Source organism: Meles meles, chromosome 1 (assembly GCF_922984935.1).
Source record: "Meles meles chromosome 1, mMelMel3.1 paternal haplotype, whole genome shotgun sequence".
Classification (NCBI taxonomy): Eukaryota; Metazoa; Chordata; class Mammalia; order Carnivora; family Mustelidae; genus Meles; species Meles meles.
In genome coordinates this window covers 119992608-120013859 of record NC_060066.1, presented here as the reverse complement: position 1 = coordinate 120013859, position 21252 = coordinate 119992608, and the positions used below count along the sequence as shown (strand labels likewise).

General features: G+C 41.9%; 1 protein-coding gene across 2 annotated transcripts in view; it reads left to right on the top strand.

Annotated features, from left to right (window-relative positions):
- RAP1A (RAP1A, member of RAS oncogene family) overlaps positions 1-12120 on the top strand; it is a 76618-nt gene extending 64498 nt beyond the window's left edge. For both annotated transcript variants that reach the window (XM_046005764.1, XM_046005756.1), the window contains 4 exons: positions 494-634; positions 2878-3021; positions 8328-8443; positions 11429-12120. In XM_046005764.1, coding sequence (XP_045861720.1) covers positions 494-634; positions 2878-3021; positions 8328-8414 — 372 coding nt within the window. In that variant the 3' untranslated portion in view covers positions 8415-8443; positions 11429-12120. The remainder of the gene's footprint in view (positions 1-493; positions 635-2877; positions 3022-8327; positions 8444-11428) is intronic.
- The last annotated feature ends 9132 nt before the right edge of the window (positions 12121-21252 follow it).

Sequence of the window (21252 nt, the reverse complement as noted above, 5' to 3'; positions counted from 1 at the left end):
ATCCAGGAACCAACACTTGCTTGGTTTTCTCCCTCTATCATTGATTATTCCTAAGTCTCCTTTCCTGATTTGTCTTCATCTCTCCAACGCCTTAATGTTGGAGGGCCTCAGGATTCACTACTTGGACTTCTCTTTTCTAACAGCACTTTCTTGGAGGTCATCTTTAGTAGTGTCAGAATTAATTAATTAGGATCTATATGTAAAAAGGAATTATATACGGTTTTCTAAACCACACAGAAACCACGGTATAACATGATAAGGTGGTTAAGATCTCCCTTCTAATTCCTTAGTTCATTGTCATTGTTCTAGTTGTGTAAGTAGGGAACAAGAACATCTACCTCAAAGTTTCTAAAAACTGTGTAGTAGGTCTTATATTCTTGTCATGAGAACATATAAGAAAAAATTCAGTAGCTTATATATGATTATTCAGGTTTAAATTATTCCAGTGTACATTCAAGAAATCATACTTATAATTGTACATTTTTTATTATAGGAACAATTTACAGCAATGAGGGATTTGTATATGAAGAATGGCCAAGGGTTTGCACTAGTATATTCTATTACAGCTCAGTCCACGTTTAATGACTTACAGGACCTGAGGGAACAGATTTTACGGGTTAAGGACACAGAAGATGTAAGTATTTTTCTATTTGTTTTAAAGATTGTATTTATTTATTTGAGAGAGAAAGAAAGAGACAGGGCACGACTGGAGTGGGAAAGGGAAAAGCAGACTCCCTGCTGAGGAGGGAGCCCGTGTGGTTCGATCCCAGGACCCCGAGATTATAACTTGAGCCAAAGGCAGATGCTCAACCAACCAAGCCACCCAAGTGCCCCTATTCTTCTCACTGTAAGACGTACTACGATCTCTCTGTGTCCAAATGAAAAGTGTCTGGTTTTCTGTTAAGAGGATTTGGAGGGTAGCTACCACATATCTAAAGTTGTGATCAAAACTTGATTTGAAAAAATTTTACAACTTTCTAAATTTACCTACAAATTATATGCTAAGAAAGAGGGCATGTATGCTAAAGTGTTCATTGTGCTGTGTGTTAATAAGTGCAGTAGGGAAGGAAGAGGAGTCAGAGTACTTGGTAGAAGTGGGACTTGAGTTGAGCTTTGAAAGGTGGTAGTTATGTTTCAGAAACAGTGTTCAGAGAACATTAGTAAGAACCAAAGAACCATAATGGTATTCTCCACTTCTGTCATTTTCTTGGTATAGTTTGTACTTACAGTTTTTTTCCTTTGAATTATTTTGAAGATTTTAATTCCCTGGGTTTTTGTATTTTTTTTTAATATTTTATTTATTTATTTGACAGAGAGAGATTTCAAGTAGTCAGAGAGGCAGGCGGAGGTGGGGGGAAGCAGGCTCCCTGCTGAGCAGAGAGCCCAGTGCGGGCCTCGATCCCAGGACCCTGAGATCATGACCTGAGCTGAAGGCAGAGGCTTAACCCACTGAGCCACCCAGGCGCCCGGTTTTTGTATTTTTTAATTTTATTTTTGTTGCAGAATTCTTGTCTTATTTGATGAATAACATCATTGCTGTTGTGCCTTTTTGCAAAGATGAAATGTATATTTTACATGTTCACCTCACTTTTGTTTTTTTGTTTTTTTTTTTAAAGATTTTTTATTTATTTATTTGACAGACAGATTTCAAGTAGGCAGAGAGGCAGGCAGAGAGAGAGAGGAGGAAGCAGGCTCCCCGCTGAGCAGAGAACCCGATGCGGGGCTCGATCCCAGGACCCTGGGACCATGACCCGAGCCGAAGGCAGAGGCCTTAACCCACTGAGCCACCCAGGCACCCCTTCACCTCACTTTTGAACTACAGAGAGTTCCTTTTCAGTTGTATAAATTGGGATATAAAATTTCATTTGTACCTTTCTTTCTGTTTTTGCGTGTTCTTTCTCATTATTAATGGGAACATACGTACCTGCTCAGGACCTTAACTTTGGGTAATACTGTAGGCGGAAGGGATTTCTGTCAAATGACTCAAGATCATCCGTAACCTAGTGAATACTTCTTTTCCTTCCCATGAGTAATTTATCAAAGAGACTTCTGTTTTCATAGGCAATTACATGCAAATCACTGAACTCTGGTAATGTTAATCTCTTCATCTCGTGTCATAACTAAAAATGATGGACTTGTAGATGTCTAGTGTGTCATCTAACATGTGATAATTGTCTGGTTTAGGTACAAGATCCACCATGTCCCTTAAATCATTTCTTGTGTATAGTGCCCATCACCTCACAAATGACTGTTCTGTGGATACCTTTTATCTAAGCATGTTATACAGTTTGTTAGCAACTTGTTTTATTGCAAGTAGGGGCCACATTTCTGATACGGGGGAAAAGGGAAGGCATAGCTGCTTTGTGGCTCTATTTTAATTGTTATTGCTTCTTAATATCTCACCTAAACTGGTCTTCAGATCTAATGTCAAATATAGAAGTAGAGCTTGTTACCTTGTTGGTCTTGCCAACTACTTTTGGAACCTGTTGGACCTGGGAGATAAAGCACTTAAACCACAATGAATACATTAGGCCCAATGAATACATTCTTCTCTGCATTGCAGGAGGTTCCTTTTCCTTCAGATTTTTGTACTTGGAATTCAGCTATATTATTAGTAGTCCACATGAGAATTATGCCATTATATCCTTAAAATAATTTAGCTAATGAACATAGTAGCATCTCTTCCATATTTTTTCTGTCTCTTCCTGTTCTATCTACCTTCTTTCTCACAATATGCATACATAGAATTTTTTAAGTACTTGGTAAAGCTTATCATCCTAACTAATAGATTTCAATTGGTGACAGGTAGTTACTCACTTAAAAGAAGCTAAGGAACAAGTATGCTAGTGCTCATATTGCGTTTTTTCCTTCCCACAGGTTCCAATGATTTTGGTTGGCAATAAATGTGACCTGGAAGATGAACGAGTAGTTGGCAAAGAACAGGGTCAGAACTTAGCAAGACAGTGGTGTAACTGTGCCTTTTTAGAATCTTCTGCAAAGTCAAAGATCAACGTTAACGAGGTAACCTACAGCTGCTAGACAGCACAAATTAAGTGCCTTTTTAGTTATCTTTCTTTTAAGGTAATAGCCAAAACCAAATTTTTTGAAGAAAAAAAATTGTTCTTCTAATTGGTCTTGAATCGATCAGTGTACAGAGAACACTAAGTAATTCTTGGAAACCATATTTCCTCATTTACATAAAATCACTTTGATGGCTGTGATGAAGACACTTATATTTACCTTACTGGCAAAGAGAAAGTTTAAGTTAAACAATGTGTTTGAAGTCCTGCTAAGCTTCTGAATGATATGCTGGAAGGTAGTGTGTGCAGATTGTCCTATCATCCTTACACAGTTACCTATGCACATGTATGTAAATAGGTTGTAAAGTCAAGTAGGAAAATACAAAAATCAAAGTAGTTATTGAGCTAATGAACTTAGGTTATACAGAAAGATATATGAGGTAGTACCTCATGGGTATCCCAGAATTTGGTGTTTTGAGTAGGGCCTTCCTTTGGTTTCTTTTTTTTTTTTTTTTTTTTTTTTTTTTAATATTTTATTTATTTATTTGACAGAGAGAGAGAGGTCACAAGTAGGCAGAGAGGCAGGCAGAGAGAGGGAGAAACAGGCTCCCCACTGAGCAGAGAGCCCAATGCGGGGCTCGATCCCAGGACCCTGAGATCATGACCTGAGCCGAAGGCAGAGGCTTAAACCACTGAGCCACCCAGGCGCCCCCTTCCTTTGGTTTCTGACTCCTAGGAAGGAATCTGAGCATAGACGTGTTACTAGAATTCACCCACTCTTTGAGGCCTGATGAGGCAGGTGCCCAAGGCTTTTTTTGTCTCTGACTTAAGCCTTCCAACTATCTTGAGAACGTAGCTGTGACAGGACGTGCTTAATCAGCATGCCTACTGCCTGGGTGTCAGTCCAGTACCCTCCTGGATCCCTGAAGATCTGTGCAGTTCCAACTAGCACCACCAACCGACCAAAACCTCAAGAGGTTCTCTTTGCTTTTGTTAATTTTAACATATTTAACATAAGCTTTTTAAAACAACGAACCAACCAATCAGAGGAGGCTTCCTTCCTTTCCCTGTAATGCGTAAGTCTTCACTGGCCTGTTTGCTTGTCATTTGTGGCATCACAGGTAATCCATCAACTCAGCTCACTCATATCATATGTGAGAGTTACGAGGGCCTTAGGTTATCAGCATCCTGTGTTTTTGTTTGCTGTTCCTCTCTGGCCTTTGGGTATGTAGGTCACTTTTCCTTGACTTAATATTATGGTTGTAGGCTGTTGTTTGACTTTTAAAATGACTAAGTTACTTTAAACATCTGACAGGCAAAAAAATTGAGCTTGTTATACATCCTCTTCTTTTTAAATAACCAAGAATGTGAAAGCTTGCTTTTTTAGGTAAAACCAATTTTTGTAAGTACATAAAACATTCATAAATTTCATTATTCAGCAGATATTGATTGTGTGCCTGTGTGTCTGGCAGTGTGTCGGGCACTGGGGTAACAGTGATCAGACAGACACTGTTGCTGCCCTAGAGAAGTTTACATCCTAGTGGGGAACAAGTCCTACTGAGATCTTCAACAGTCATTTCTTTTTCACTGCCAAGTAAATGAAAGGAAGTATGATATGCCTTTAGCTTTAGCTTTCTCTGTTGTGGAATTACAGTTTTATAGATGTTATTTTGAAAAATGTGACTAATGATAAAATTTTAAGTGTTTGTTTTTTATTTTAATTTTACTTATTTGAGAGAGCGCTCATACAAGGTAGGGGGACAGCAGGAGAGGGAGAAGCAGACTCCCTTCTGAACAGGGCACCTGATACAGGGCTCCATCCCAGGACCCCAGGATCCTGACCTGAGCTGAAGGCAGATGCTTAACCAACTGAGCCCCTAAAATTTTAAGTTTTCATAGTCTTTTCTCAAAAAAGAAAGGAAGGAAGGAAGGAAGAAAAAGAAAAGAAAGAAAAGGAAAATGGAGATAAAAAGCATTGGGAGGGGGCTTATGCATCCTTGCATGCTCCCTGTCTCATAAATAAATCAATCTTGGCGGAAAAAAGCATTAGGATGATGCATGAGGTTGGCTAGGGAAACAGTAGTGCAGGGCCACCACTGTAGGATGATTGGCCTTAGGGATCTGGTTCCTTGCTATCCCTGTTCTCACCCTCACTGGTACCTGCCCACCAGGTTCATAGGACACGGCTCTGCTGGGGCTGGGTGGGGCCAGGATCCACTGAGCACCATGGGCTGGTGGTGTTTTTACTTTTAAAGCATTAAATGTTTGTGGGAACTCCTCTGCTACTTGCTAAGCCTCCTGGATTATAGTTTCCAGTGCCCCAGAGCTCTGTTTTCACAGCAGTGTTCTTAAACTTTGATGTGAGGGTTTATTAAATGTGGAGAACAGTAAAACAATATGGAATACGTTAGCTATTTAAGGCTCTTTACTCTTGTAAGGGACATACAAACTTTAAACTAGAGTATAATATTTGCGTTTCTTTCAATGTTTCTCTCTCTATAGCCTGATAATCCAGCTACAGAGTTCCTTTGATAGTTAATAGTTCCTCAGACAGCTAATGCTTTGTGAATATACATGTGATTTCTGTTGGATTCAAATTTCAAATCACACAGGGACATACTGCTTGGCTAAATAGCCCTCTAGTTCCTGCTGCTTGTAGCAGAATATACATTTTAAACTCGTATCCACGCCATTTTTCTATGTTCTGAAAATGGAATCACAGTTCTTTGCTGAGGCTAGAATCATAATTGGGATCAGGACATCCCAGTTGAGTAATGGCAGAAGGATTGGGAAAATATTCTTTGTTCCTTTTAGATTTTCCTGTAAATCAGAGAGATGAGGAAGGACCTAGGCGGAGGCATCTTGAGTGTGTCTAACCAAATACTTACTATAGCTTGAACTTGCCTTCATCACTGAACCATCTGTTGCAGTGAGGTGGGCCTCGTTTGCCAAAGAAGTCATTGAGGATATCACTGCAAAATCAGTCAGTGTAGTACAGAAACCCCAAATTGGCTGGCATGAAGAAACATGTGGCTTTGATTCTTTGACTATTTTAATTTATCCTTTTAATTTTTTATCTTATAGTTTATGCATTAAGGCTGGGGAACAAATGAGAACTTGTTTGTGGATATGCATATTGAGTTCTTAGAGGGTTTCAGAATTGTGAAACAAACTGCTGGTTTGTTCACAAATCCAGTCAGTGTTTTCAGCTTTCTTAGAAATAACATAATAGAGAACTTAAATGGTTTGAAGAAGATGGCAGTGGGGAGGATAGAGCAGAAAGAAAGGAATATAAATGAATCACTTAAAGCTTTGAGACAAATCACTCAGTAGTGGCTTTTTTTTCCTTTTTAATAATCAGCCTTTTAATCTTAGGACCATTTTAAAAAATACATGAAATTGTTTTATCTGAGAACCATCCTAAAAAATGATTTTAAAAATTATTTTACTTTTAAAATTTACTGAAATTATTTAAGAACAATAAGAATTTGTTTACTCTTCATCCAGATTCACCAGTTAACATTCTGTCAGTGTTTACGTATCATACTCCTTTATTCCTAAATATGTTAGTGTATGTACCATTATATCAAAGACATTTTTCTTACGCAACCACAATGCAGTTACTAAAATCAAGAAAATTATTATTTGCACAGTCCCTATTCAGATTTTGTTGTTTGTCCCTATAACTTTTGATATACTTTTACAAAGCGCTATTTATTACAGATGAGTCATAGTAAAGAGTTTCTGTGATATTTGCTTCTCAGGTCATTAGTAAGTAAGTATTTGCATTTCATAGCAAAGAACCAAATTCATCTGATCTGTTGTTTAATTGTTTCAATATTTGGGCATACTTAGCACTATGAAACATATAAACATGTCAGAATTAAGATAATCTGCTTCTGTGAAATAAGTACTATTGTATTTGTGTCTTTGATGCCTTGTATTTTTCATCCAAAATGAATAAAAAAGATGTATTAATAAAGATTGTCGCTTCAGATGGGGGTCACACACTTTTTCTCTTTTTCACTTTAGCCAAAATTAATAACACCAAAAACAGCAAACAGAAATCATATACTTTTACATGTGGTATCTTGAGAGGAACATGGTATCTCTTCTGTCTTATTCTAGCCAAAAATATACATAAATCTTAGCGTGAGGAAAGATCAGACAAACCCAAACTGAGGAAATTTATATAAAGTTACTAACCATCTGTTTTCAGAAATGACAATGTCATGAAAGACAAAGACTGAAGAACTATTCCAGATTTTAAGAGATTAAAGTGACAGAAAATTAAATGCAGTATGTGATCCTAAATGGATCCTTTGAGGGTGGGGAGCAGGAACTCTATATAGGACATCATTGGGGTAACTGATAAAATTGGGATCTGCACTGTAGATGATACAAAGTAACATTTCAGTGCTTAAATGTATTCAGTGTATAACTGTAACGTGGTTATGGAAGAATATCCTTGCTCTTAGAAGATATGCACTCAACCACTAAGGGCCCTGTTGCATGCAGACTACTCTCTGATGGTTTAGAAAATAAGAATGTATTTAGATAGAAATGATAATGTACACATGGCTAAATGTTACTAATTGGTGAATTTGGGTAAAGAATATACACCAGTCCTTAGTATTCTTGCAACTTCTCTGTAAGTTTGAAGTTTTTTATTTTCATTTAAAGATTTATTTAAGAGAGAGAAGGCAAGCACACATGAGAGCAAGGGGAGGAGCAGAGGGAGAGGGAGACAAGTAGACTCCATGGGAAGCCAGTCATGGGGCTTGATCCCAGGACATTGAGATCCTGTCCTGGGCTGAAATCAAGAGTCAGACACTTAACCAGCCGAGCCCCTGAGGCACCCCAAGTTTGAAGTTTTTAAAAAAATAAAACAAATGTGTTAATATTCAAGTTGAGCATCAACTATTCCTTTAATCATTGTTTTGAAGCATATAAGATTCCATGAGGAATAAAACCTTGTTTTTCACTATTTTTTTTCTTGTTAATATTGAATAGTTAAGAGCAAGTTTTTACCTTGTTTTTCACTACCTTGTTTTTCACTACTAATTTTTTTTCTTAAGTCAATATTGAATATCTAAGAGCAAGTTTTTTCCCTCATGGTAAGTTGATAAGTCCTGCTTTACCCTAACCGAGAGCCACGTTTTAAGAAACCTGCTGTAAAAGCAACAAAATACAGATCCAAGAGCAGAATAACATTTAACAGAACCAAGGCAGTTTTGTGGAGCAAAAGCTCAAGTGTTTGTTGAATGAGACTTTTTTTTCTTGTTTGTTTTTTTTTTTTTTTTTTAGATATTTTATGACCTGGTCAGACAGATAAATAGAAAAACACCAGTGGAAAAGAAGAAGCCTAAAAAGAAATCATGTCTGCTGCTTTAGACCCACAGTAAGCAGCAGCTCTGAGCCAGGTAAGATACTGAAAACAGAACAAATGCCTTGCTCATGCTCTTACTTTGGGCTTTCCCCAACACTAACCACTTCCCATTTCACTTGTTAGGGTATTTCCAGGTTTCTGCGTCTTGTAAATGTGATATGTAGCTTGTAGATGTGTTCATCTATTGCTGATTTGTCTCTCTCCCTATGAGATTGTAAGCTGACTGAGGGCGAGGACCACAGATGTTTTGTTCACTGCTGTGTCCCCAGTGCCGGCTACAGAACGAGTATTCCAAAAATAGAATTCCTTCCAGGGCCCCTCCTGAGTTCCTGGCAAATTAAAGTCGAATGTGGTTCATCTGAAACAAAATGCTTAAGTGCACATTTGATGTATTATTTCAAAGTGAACACACCTTTGTGTATCAGTAATAGTCATTCCTCCCCCAGTGTAACCCCTGCCCTCATTCCCAACACAATCACTGGTTTTGCCTCTCTTTGAACTTAACATTAACAAAAACAGGTATTATGTCTGGCTGCTTTTACTCAAAAATATGTTTTCGAGAATTATCTTAATAAAGATGCAACTGCAGTACCATATGGCAGGAGTTCATTTTTATTGTGTGACTGTACTAGCAGTCTGTTTGTGTATTTTGGTATTGATGGACATATTTATGTATTTGAGAACTATGTGGATAATTCTGTGCAGTCTTGCATGAGTCTTTATGCACACGTGCATCATTTCTATTTGGTGTGTACCTAGGAACAAAATGGCCAGACTATACACTTATATATAGGGCCAGCTTTAGTAGATACTGCTAACAGGTTTTTCAAGGCAATTGGACCAGTTTATACACCTGCTAGCAGCTGATGAGTTCCACATCTTCCCCAGAGTTGGTATTGTCAGTCTTTTTCACTCAAGCCATTCTGCTGGCTGTCTGATGCTATGTTTTGGTAGTCGTTTCCTCTCGAGTCTAGGTTGACTTCTTTGAAATGTTTTGTCTGTAGACTTCTAAGTATAGTTGACTTTAGTACCATTTAAGTTTTCATTAAAGTGAACCCATTGGAGAGAAATTAGTGGCAGCATTGAAGCTGCCTGTCAAGTGAAATACCACGCCCTGCGGGAACCATGTGTTTTTCTCTAATTATGTATATGAAATCCCCTGAACACTGTCTGCTTATCTTCATGAACTGTACAAACTATACCATAATGGAATATTTTCATGAAGTGATTTTATGAGGTCATCTGATGCTGGTTATGTGCATATTACTAATCTTGGTTCCAGAGGAACGTCTACTGTTCCCACTTGAGAGTTGGTTACACTTAGTCTTGTAAGACTCTTGGGTCCATCAAGCAGATTGCCTGTTCCAGAGCACCAGATTAACGAATATGTGCTTCCTTAGAGACTTAGATGAATCTCTCTCTCCAGGGAAACAACTGTGTAATTGTACCCCCCTTTAATTTAGTTTAATTTTCTTGGTACCTCCCCTCCTAAATGAAGGTCAAGGAAAATGAGGAGAAAGACGGGAACACCATGGGGTTGCTTCTGGTTGGATTTAAGAAAGACAGATTCTGGTCAGATGTTTGCTTTACGCTTTTAGTGAAATCTTGACTCAATAACTATAAATCATTAGCTCCCTGAAGGTGATTATTTTAAAATTTGCTGGTGTTTGTTTAGGTAAGGGTGCAAAGGTAAGGAAAATAGGACCCCAGTTCCTATTCTGAGCTGTATCACCTAACTCTCTTACTTAAGTCAACTATAGTTGATTGTCTTGCTGATGCCATTACCTTAGCTGACCCTAGTTTAATTTCCAGTTCTCTAGAAAATGTTCTCGCTTATGTTTAAAGGAAGAGGTGCCATCTCCTGGCCTGTTATGAAAATTCATTCATATACACCCTGCAGTGTATTGTGTTTTACCTGAGAGGAGAGAAATCTTGGCCTACATCTAGAAATAAGATTTTTGTCCTGGTTGTATAAATTCTTAGGCTCTGATATGTAACTCAGCCTAACAATATATTTAATGAGTCACCTGAGATCTCCGTGAGTGTTTGAAAATACCAAATGATGGGTCAGTTAGCATTCAGAATACTTGGCAGAGCAAAGAGATCACAGAGTGATTATAGACTGGAAGTGCCATGTTGATTCCACTTGAAAAGTACCAAGATAAGGGGTAAATTTAAGTAGCTATGCATGTTTTTAGTAAGAGTACATGAACCATAAGGGCAGTATGTCTGACCTTGCCCTTTAAGCAAGATTGTATTGAAACATGTTAATCTCTTTTTAGTATGTCCCATTTCTAAAGACTTGAAGAGGAAATTCTTCCTTTAACCTAGTTCTTTTCTGCTGAGCAATACAACTAATGTGGAGCCTTCTGCCCTTGCATATGGGGGTCAGCTCTTTCTGTGTCATCTCTTCTGGTCCTAACCTGTATTAGAAGTGGTAATCCTAGGGACACCTGCATGGCTCAATCGGTTAAGCGTCTGACTCTTGGTTTCAGCTCAGGTCATGATCTCAGGGTCATGAAATTGAGCCCCACCGACGGGCCCTAGCATCAGGCTCAGCATGGAGCGTGCTTAAAGGATTCTCTCTCCCTCCCCATCCCCACCCCTCCTCCCACTTGTGTGCACACTCGCTCACTCGCTCTCTAAAATAAATAAAATCTAAAAAAAAAAAAAAGAAAAAAGTGGTAATCCTAATACTCTATAGTTCTGAAATGATTGGATAAAGAAATTTTATACACAGGTGTCATTTCCTTTTTTGAAAAAAAAATGATAATGGGATAGAAATAAAATAATGACTGTTTTCCTTTTTACACACAGGACTGTCAGATGGTGAAATTAATAAAACTAAAATGGCCCTGTTACTGTAGCTGTTTAGTATAATTTAGTTGTCTAGTAACAATCAGCTGATATCTGTTTCTTTCTATATGATTATCTGCTTGTTCATTACCATCTTCTGCCATCAAGAGGTTAACCATATGTGTGTATATATATATAAATATATATCTGTTCAATGTTCTAGATTACAGGAATGAAGAACTGTTGCCTAATTGGGAAGTGCCAGCATTCCAGACTTCAAAAATTAAATCTGAAGAGGCTTCTCCTGTTTTATATATTATGTGAAGAATTTAAATCTTATATTGGTTTGCACAAATTCCCTGGAGAAAAAAAAAAAAATTGCTCTGTGTATATCTCTTGGAAAATAAGACAATAGTATTTCTCCTTTGCAATAGCAGTTATAACAGATGTGAAAATAAATATACTTGACTCTAATATGATTATACAAAAGAGCATGGATGCATTTCAAATGTTAGATATTGCTACTATAATCAGATGATTTCATATTGACCTTTTTATCATGATTCTTCCCTGTCAAGCACTAAAAGTTGAACCATTATACTTTATATCTGTAATGATATAGATTATGAAATTTCCCCTCAAACTCATTACAGCAGATAACTTTTTGAGTCATTGACTTCATTTTATATTTAAAAATTATGAAATATCATTCTGTCATTATATTCTAATTAAAATTGTGCATAATGCTTTGGAAAAATGGGTCTTTTATAGGAAAAAAAACTGGGATAACTGATTTCTATGGCTTTCAAAGCTAAAATATATAATATACTAAACCAACTCTAATATTGCTTCTTGTGTTTTACTGTCAGATTAAATTACAGCTTTTATGGATGATTAAATTTTAGTACATTTTCATTTGGTTTGTGTGTTTTTGTTATTGTTTATAGATTTAAGACTTATTTTATAATGGCCACATTGTTTTAAATGCAGTAGTTCCTTTCTGCCTGTACCTACAGAACACTTGGCTTTAAACCCCTAAGTCATTAGTAATTTCTCTAAGAACAGACCTCACACTTTCTGTTCTAGATGTATTTATTCCTCCTATACAGCAAACTACATCAGACTACATAGAATAGTTTTGTATATTCTCTCTTGATCTTAAAGATTGTATCTTATTAAATAAGATATCCCACTGTGTATTATTTTTATATGTAAAAATAAGTTTAATACTGTATCAGGGGTTAACTTTACTATTTAAAATCTCCCACAGCTTGTAATTTCATCAAGGGAATCCTTTTGTCATTGTTAATTTGTTGGGCATAAGCCCACCAATGAAATGTTATGTAAAAATTTTCAAATTTGCTTTATAATAGATTGAAGAATTTGAGAAAAGTGGGAAAAAGTGAAAAAGCGTACAAAGAATGTGTCAGTTGCTTTTGCTTCGACTCTATATGAGGTAGTATAGTAGTCGTAGTATGGAAAAGATTGCTACGTTAAAATTTTAGCTGACTATATAGTGGTGCTTTTCTTTTCCTTCCCAGTTGTTTCTGTTTTTACAAAGATGGCGCTCGATGAGGACATGGATCTAGGGTATCAGTATGATTCACGTGTTCTCCATAGAGGTAGAGCTTAAGGTCGTCCAGTTAAGTGCTGGCGAAGGAAAGAAACAAGCTGAGAAAACCCTGTGCCTTGTCCCTGAATACTGAGGAGAAGACTAGTCCTAGAAAGTCTACATCACTGCTCAGGGATCTAGATACTGTTCTCGCTGCAACCAGGTGTGAAGTAGTGTTCAGACCTTGCTGAGACTTTCCAGGAATGTGGTCAGGCCATTGGTTACTAAATTCAGATTTAGGAATAAGATTTCAAATGTAAACTCTGACCAACCTGAGAAAATGTTAAAATATTGTAAAAAAAAAAATTTTTTTTTTTTTTTTTGGAAATTGTATTCTTTTCAGTTTCTAATAAATTTAGTTAACTAATACTTTCCATCTACTGATCCAGTTACACATATGTCTGGGATTAAGGGGCCAAAAATCTAATAAATGCAATAAATTAAAAATAAATAAGTGAAGCATTAGGGCCAGTTTGTCCAGGTCAAGGTAGCATATTTTAAGGTCCTTTGGAGCCATTCTGCTTGAAGAATCACCTCTCAGACATTCCTTTGGACTTAAAGTCATAGACAAACATCTCACACATCAGTAAAAATCGCTAAATATTATCTTTTCCATAGGTTGTGGTGTTATTTGCCAGATAGGTACAAAATCATTAAGGAAGAGTAACTCCCAAGTTAGAATCTGCTGGACTAAAGCATCAGTTTGTCCTCAGTTTTAGAACATGGGAGAGAAAGACAGTGCTGGATTCCTTGGTCACATCTTACACAGTCCACTCGGGATGCGATAGGACTGTGAGGAGATGTCCCGGCAGGACCTGCTGAAGTCAGGGACATGCGTTACTGTCGCCAGGGAACCTACCGCTGCTGAGTGAGGCACAAGGGTAGCCTGTCAGAAAGGGAGATGCGTGTGCTTTCATCTTGTCCCTGTGGACTCTCTAGTCTTTGTTCCAGAGGGGAAGGAGCCCCAGAATAAGATGTAGTTGATGTATTTTTTTTTTTAAGATTTATTTATTTATTTGACAGACAGAGATCACAGAGAAGCAGGCAGAGAGAGAGGAGGAAGCAGGCTCCCTGCTGAGCAGAGAGTCCGATGTGGGGCTCGATCCCAGAACCCTGGGATCATGACCTGAGCCGAAGGCAGAGGCTTTAACCCACTGAGCCACCCAGGCGCCCCAGTTGATGTATTTTTTATAGCTGAAAAGTCAAAAAGCCCTCAAGGATATATATGAATCTCATATGATAAGTATCCAAGAACCAACACGACGTTTGTATTTGTGACTCTTTAAAGTAGGATGCCTTTGGCAGATGAGTAACATATAATTAAAGGAGGCTTGATATCATAGTTGATATTTTCCCCCCATTAAAACAAATAACTAATGGCTTAACTAGTGCCCCCAAACAATCTAGTTTTAAACAGTAAATACATAATCTATCATTCTACCCTCCACCAGGGGGCGCTTCAGTATCAGCTAAGTCCTTCTACAAGCCTTGAATGAATAGTATGAATTCAATCCATTTGTTCTTATATATAAAACGCTGCTTGCTTCGCAAAAAGGCATAACGGCCTTTCCTCAAGAATTTGCAATCTACCGGGCAGGAAAGATAGGTAAGAAATTCATCAAAGATATGAAAATGCTGTAATTTATTAAACTGTGGTCACAGAGTTCTCTTAGGAACGTTTGGAGAAATATGGGTGTTGGTATGTTACTCTCTTTCCCCCACAGCTTTGAAGTAATCTCTCTTTGGCATCTTGATCTGCCATCATAACTGACCACCATTTACCCCTCAGTGAAACAGTCTGCTTCTTTGCAGTTAGAACGTACTTAGGAAAAATTAATCTTTGGGAAGGCACTGATCTTTACCTTACTACCAGCATTATTAAGACAGGTTACTTGGTCTGGAGCTATTTTTCTCTATATAGGAAAGTTCTCAATTACCTGGACCTGCCCAGGTTTAAATATTTTTGCCTCTTTTTTCTCATTAGGTACACATATTTGTCAGTTCATATATCTGATTTTTTTTTTTAGGACTGAGAAACAGAAAGAAAGATTACCTCAGTATTTTCCTTGTTAAGCAATCACAGTAGAAAGCTAGAAGACCTAAAATATGCTCTTGTAAATTGTATGTGTGTAATGAAACCAGCGTGTGAAGAGATTGGTATGTGGAGGAAGAATATAGCTTGTAAAATAACTTTTTGTTTTATTTGGGTCTTGTACTTAATTTAAGGTGCTACTTAAATATGTATTAAAATACCCCCTCTTGGCTCGGCTCCAAACTTAAAAGGGCAGAGTGGTTTGGGTACTTGTCCAGGATCTGGAGAAAGCCCATCTTGTGCAGGGAAGGAAATGAATGTGAGCTTTGAGGTAGTACAGCCACCAAGCTTTTAGTACTTCTATTCCCCTAAAATGTAAAAAATGCAAGGTATTCTTGAAAATGTAGTACAGACATTACATTGAATATGAAATTTTTTTTTTACTGCAGTTTCATCTTGGGTTCGCTGAATGCACAGTCCATTTATTTAATGCCGTGTCTTAACTTAAATATTCTTGTTGAGAACAGTTGGAGACTTTGAACTAGATGCCTAGTTCTGTTTTCTGGGAAGGCGACATGGATTCTGTTTTGCAGACATTAAGAAGAGCTTGAAAAGGGAATTGGGGGCTATAGCTCTGGCTTTTTAAGAAGAAGGCTCCTGTGGTTCTGGGCTCAAGGTGTGACATACATTTCCTGCTAATTGCTTCTCTTAAGAAGCATGGGCTTGGCTGTTCCTCTTGAGGAAAAACCTTAATAAACCTTCCCGTTTTAAGCAGTGATGTGACTCTTATTTTGAGCTGTTGTTTTCAACGTGTTGTTTGTCTTTTTGGTTTTTTGTAAAGCTTAACCATGTGCAAGTTCTTGTGCTTACTTTTAACCATTTAAAAATTCTTGTAGGACATATAAAGCAGATGATCCTTAAGGGCCTATCAGCAAATAGGTGCTTCCACTCTGTGCTAGGTGCCGATCTGCATGTTGGGGATACAGCGGTGAACAATACAAAACACAGCCTTTTCCCTCGTGGAATCTTTGGCAGGAGACAGAACACGTGCATGCGTGTGCGTGCGTGTGTACGCGCAATGAGGAGAGCTGTGGAGAAGAGTTAACAGGGTAGGAGCTTCAGAGTGCTGGGCAGAGAATGTTGCGGTGGGTCGAAGGTTTCTATCCTTGCTGAAGCTCCTCTTTGTGTAAATGTGTGAAATGTGCAGCCCACACAGCTGCCGGGGGGAAAGAATGGCCTTCGTGCATCAGGAAGGGTCTTCAAATGCCATGAGGTAGACGTGTGCCTGTGTGTCGAAGTACTAGCGTTGGCTGCGTGAGGACCGCAGAAGGGACTTTAGCAATAGGTATAGAGAGCATGATCTGACTCAGCCTCTCATCAGGACACTGGCTGCTAAGTTGACAACAGCCTGTGAAGAGCAGTTAGGAGAAAGTGGAGCCACCAAGACCTCTTGACTCAAGTGCAGTGTGAGAGAGGAGTGAAGGATGACCCCCCAGATGTCTTGCCAGTAATCAAGATAGTGAAGATTGTGGCAGGAGTAGGTTTGGGATTTCCATTTTTGAATAGACTTAAGTGTTAGGAATGGGTCAGGTCCTGGAGTTGCACCGTGGATCAGTGGCTCAGTTGGATCAGTGTCTGGAATTCAGATGAAGAGACCTGGACAGGAGATTCAACGTTGAATGTTTAGGAACACGAACCTAGCGTTAGGACCCTAGCATTGATTGTAGTTAGGGAGGTTCAGGGACTCCATCATGAGGTCAGGAGATGAGGAGGGGTTGGCCAAGGAGAACGTGAAGGTCATTGGAGATACCAGGTGTGGACTGTAACAGCACATGTTGGTGCCCTAATGGGCGTAGCCCACAGAGGGGGCAAACTGAATAGGGCCACATGGACAGAATCTAACATAGAAGTAAAGGGGTTGAGCTGGACAGGGGCGTGGGCAGCCAGAGACTGGGAGGTCAGAAAGAACTTATAAAAAGTACCATAAAGAAGTGTTACACAAAGAAATAGGAGACAGAAGGGACCAATGCTTTCTGTTGTGGGAGAGCTGAAATGCTTCAGGGAGGGGAGTTTGAACTAGGCCTTAAAGGGTATAACTTCAATAGGTGGGGAGGTGGGGGGTGTCACAAGCAGATATGCAGAAAACGAGAGCAAGAAGTTGGCATTAATGTGGAAGTGATGGGCTGGGGAGTGGAGTGGAGCCATATTGTGGCAGACTTTGAAAGGAGAGGGTGACCATCCAGTAGGGTGAGCTAGAAAATAGGGCCTGGCAGTTCACCCAGGGGTTACAGAGAAGGTGGGGACGGGGAAATTTCAGAAGGGATCTGGGCAAAAATGCCAGGGTTGCCAGGGTGACTCCTCATAGGCAAATGGTCTTTCCAGTCTTCATTTCTCAATTCATTTTCCCCATCTCTACTGAAGCTGGTCCGAGTCCTGTGGTCATGATACTTTACAAACAGAAGCTCAACTTAGAAGGGAACCAGCATTAATCCTCTGGCATGCAAAGATATTAGACAGGATTAAAGAGTAAAATGGCCTTTATTAACTCCATTGCTCTGCTCTACCTAACACGATTCTGCTCCTTTTAGGTCTTTTGGTCTCTGGAGGACAGGCAGCAACTCTCAGTCCCACTCTCACACCCTCCCAAGTTTTCCTCTTCTTGCTCTTAGCTCCCAGTGGGAGACAGCAGCCTCTGGCCCTCCCAACCCTTCCCTCCGAATCCACCAATGACCGAGAAGTCTAGGAAGGGGGCTCTTTTCCTTAATGGGTAGGTGCCAGGTTCCATCATCCAGGCTTCCCCTCGTGGCTGAGAGGAAAGACACAGGCCACACTGTAGCCCCCGTCCACCTTGTCCCTCATCACCTGTATCCCCAGTTGGGTGGTTGGGGAATTTGAAGGAGCCACCTGGATAAAGGGGATGCTAACCATGCAGCCTTCCCAGCTGAGAAAATAGGGCATGGAATTGTGGCACAGGCACTGGCCTCTGCCTGCCTTTCCCGGGAGGGGATACATTTAATGGAGAAGTTTAAAGAAGGTATCTGATCCCCACACTCCCAGCAGGGTCCCGAAGCCAAGGCCAGAGGATCTGGAATTCTTTAGGCCCTTGAAGTCTCAGATGCAGAGCCTAACTGCTTATTTCCTGCTATATAAATGGACTTACATTAACAGATGCTTGGAACCTCAGACCAGAGATTCTGACACCTGCCTAAGTCAGTCTGGCTGGGTGCTCCCGTGATGAAGAGCCGGCTCCCTGGGCTGCTCCTGCACTGTCGCAGTGTGCGGAGCAGGCTTCAGGCGAGTGCTCACAGGCCTGCCGGCCTTCTTGGGCCGAGTTCCCAGGCGGAGTCCATCTAATTTCAGGTGCTACACTTGGCCCACTGGGAGGAATCTCTGTTGGGTTGGGGGTTTTGGGGGTTGCTTTTTTTTTTTTTTCTTTTGCTTAAAAAATAATTTATGCCTCCTGCCCTCCCCTTTCCCACCACTTTACACCAATGACTACAAATGCTGCCTTGTGGGCAGCTCAGTCCCCCGGAGACAATGCCTGGAATGTGGCCAGTGGCAGGGTTGGAGGTGGGGAGGCCTGAACACCCAACTCTCAACTTCCTTCCCCGTTGCCCCGCCCTGACTGACCCTCCATAATCACAATGGGTGAGGGAGAATCTGGCAGACTCAATGTCCCCAGGAGGGGTGGGGATCCCTGGCGAGGCAAGTTAGGGAAAAACTCGGGCAGAGTAAGGCCGGGGCCAGAGGTCATTGCCAAAAACAGATGAGGAGATGAGCCAGGTTGGCAAGACCGGTGGAGAGGGCACAGGCGGAAAGGGGGGACCCATTTGGGTCGGAGCAGGCCTGGGAGAGAAGCGGCTGTGGTGGCCACCTGAAGGGCCCGAGCTCGGGGAAGCTCACTGGCCCGGCGGCCCCCAGGCAGCCTGCAGGAGAACAGAACTGGCCTGGGCAGCTAGGGTGGAGAAGGCAAAGTAACAGGTGGCACAGAGGGGACTGCACCCCAGCCTGGAGACGGGGCTAGGAAGGAGTTTGTCGGCTGTCCTGAAAGTGAGTCTGGGGAGCAGCTGAGGAGGCCTTGACCACCGGGCTCGGCGGAGGGCTCACCCCAGTGTCGAGAGGTCACAGACACACTGAGAGCCCTGTGCTCGGTCCTGGAGATACGGAAATGAGTAGTGAGTCCTTGCCACCCTGGAGGGGCTCACAATCCAGAGGGGAAGGTGAAAATGCGCAAGAGCAATTGAAAAGTGGGTCCTGTGGTTGGGTATACAGGCACAGACGAGGCCCCTGGGGGACGGCTTCACAGAGGAGATGCCCTATAAACAGCCCATGGAAGGACCTAGAGGCAAAGAGCCCACACTTGGAGCACTGAGTTGTACACCTCCCTAGAGGATCAGGGAGCAAGTCCCCCCGGGGTCTGAGTGGGCAGGGCCGGGCCTCCAGACACCTAGGAAGGTGAGGCCAGGTGAGGAAGAAGGCGTTTCCTTCTATTCCCCTGTGCTCCCTGCCCATGGGCAGGCCATGGACTGTGGCCACAGCCTCTGGTCATGAGGAGATGAGGGATGGGGCTCAGGGAGAGACACAGAAGGAAAGAGGGGGTGACAGCAGAGCCAGAAACAAGAAAACAAAGCTGTACTCTTCCCTGGGAGAGAGACACCCCCCCCACACACACAAGTGGTGCCCCCGAGGGCCACCAGGCAGCCTCGGGCAGGGTGTGTGTGGCTCCTGCTGTGTCTGAACCAGCCCTTCCTGACCAGCTAGAGGCAGCCAGGGGGGCTTCTTTCTGGGACTGGAGAGGGCAGGAAGAGGAGAGAGGAGGACAGCCCAGAGCTGGGTCGTGGTCAGGAGAGGGTGGAGGGGCCAAGCAGACCAGAGGTGATTTGGGGCAGTGATTCCTAGATCCCCGGAATGGGGCAGTCGGTCAGCTGGGGCACCGTGCCGAGGGGCAGATCTAGGGAGAATGATTCTGTGGAGTGGAAGCCGGTGGGGGGGGGGGGGGGGAGCAGCTGTGGCCTCAGTACGTGGAGGCGGAGCCTGCTCCCTCCTGCACCCAGGGCCCCGCCAAGAGGCAGCAAAAACTAGTAGCGCAGTCCCTGTCAGACTGTGATTGCCCCGAGCACTGCATTGAGGGGTAGGCACCCCGAGAAGGGCTCCCTGCCTCACGGTTCCTCAGAGGCCTGTCTCTGACCAGAAACACAAAGATTCTCTCCTTCAGAGAGACCTGATGGTAGGGGGGCAGGGACCCTACCTAGAAGGGGAGGAAGAAAGAAGAGGGCTCAGGAGGGGACAGAATGCAGACTCTGGGATGTTTCAGGGACACTGCCAAGGCTAACTTCACTGTGACCCCTGGGTGTGCATGCGGCAGGATTTGGGGGGAGTTCATCTGGAGCTTGGAGGCCCTGGGCAGAGGCCATGTCCGGATGCTTGAAGGGCAGGGAGAGAAAAGCAGGTACTGAAGTCCTTTGTCAAATTCAGAGTGAATCTGGGAGAGTTCTCATCCTCTTTGTTTTAAAGTCTTGGGCAGAGGAAGCAAGAGGGAGGCAGGGACATCCTAATACTACTACAGGGGTGGGAGGAGTGCTGTCTGGGACACCTGGCTGGCTCAGTCAGTAGACTGTGCCACTCTGGATCTCAGGGTCCTGAGTTCAAACCCCACGTTGGGTGTAAGGCTCAGTTTAAAAATAAAAGTAAAAAGAAAAATGGTACCAAGGGGGTAACTACAGTCTGAGGTCCTTATCTTGCCCCATCCCCTGGATCTACTAGACCCTTCCTCCATGAGCACCATCCTGAGCCCTGAGACTCCTGTGACAGAGGGTTTCAGGGAACCTCTGGCCCCTTCAGGGGGAGTGGTTGGTTCTCAGCAGGACAGCCACTAGCCCCCTTTAAGCCATTAGTCTCCCGAGGTGACTGGGGGGATGGTAGGGGATGAGGTATGGAGCTTGGCAGGGACTCTAGGGACCAAGGCCTTAAAGAGCAGAGAGCAGATCAGGGGCTGGACTCTTCTCCAAGCCTCCAGAACTTGGCTCATTCAACTCTCTAGTGCTTGCCAGGAATGTGAGGGCCTGTGGGTTGACTGTGAGGGACAGCTGGGGACAGAGGGACTGTGAGGGACAGAGGGGTGTCAGTGTTCCCTAGAGCCCATCCTTAGGCATCGGGGTCCTCAAGCACCATTTCTGCGCTCACCCCCACCCCCCACCTGCTGCCCTCTCCATACACACCCCCCACACACCATCCTCTAGGAGAGAGTGTAAATTGCTTGCCATTCAGCAAATAACAGCCCACCTGGCTTGGATTTTTACCACGTACAAAAACATTGTAAAGAAGACCAGAGAGAAACCTCTTGTCTTCTCTGATCCTTGCTGTAGTCTGGTGAGGTAATAGGGTCAGTGTACACTCTTTTTAA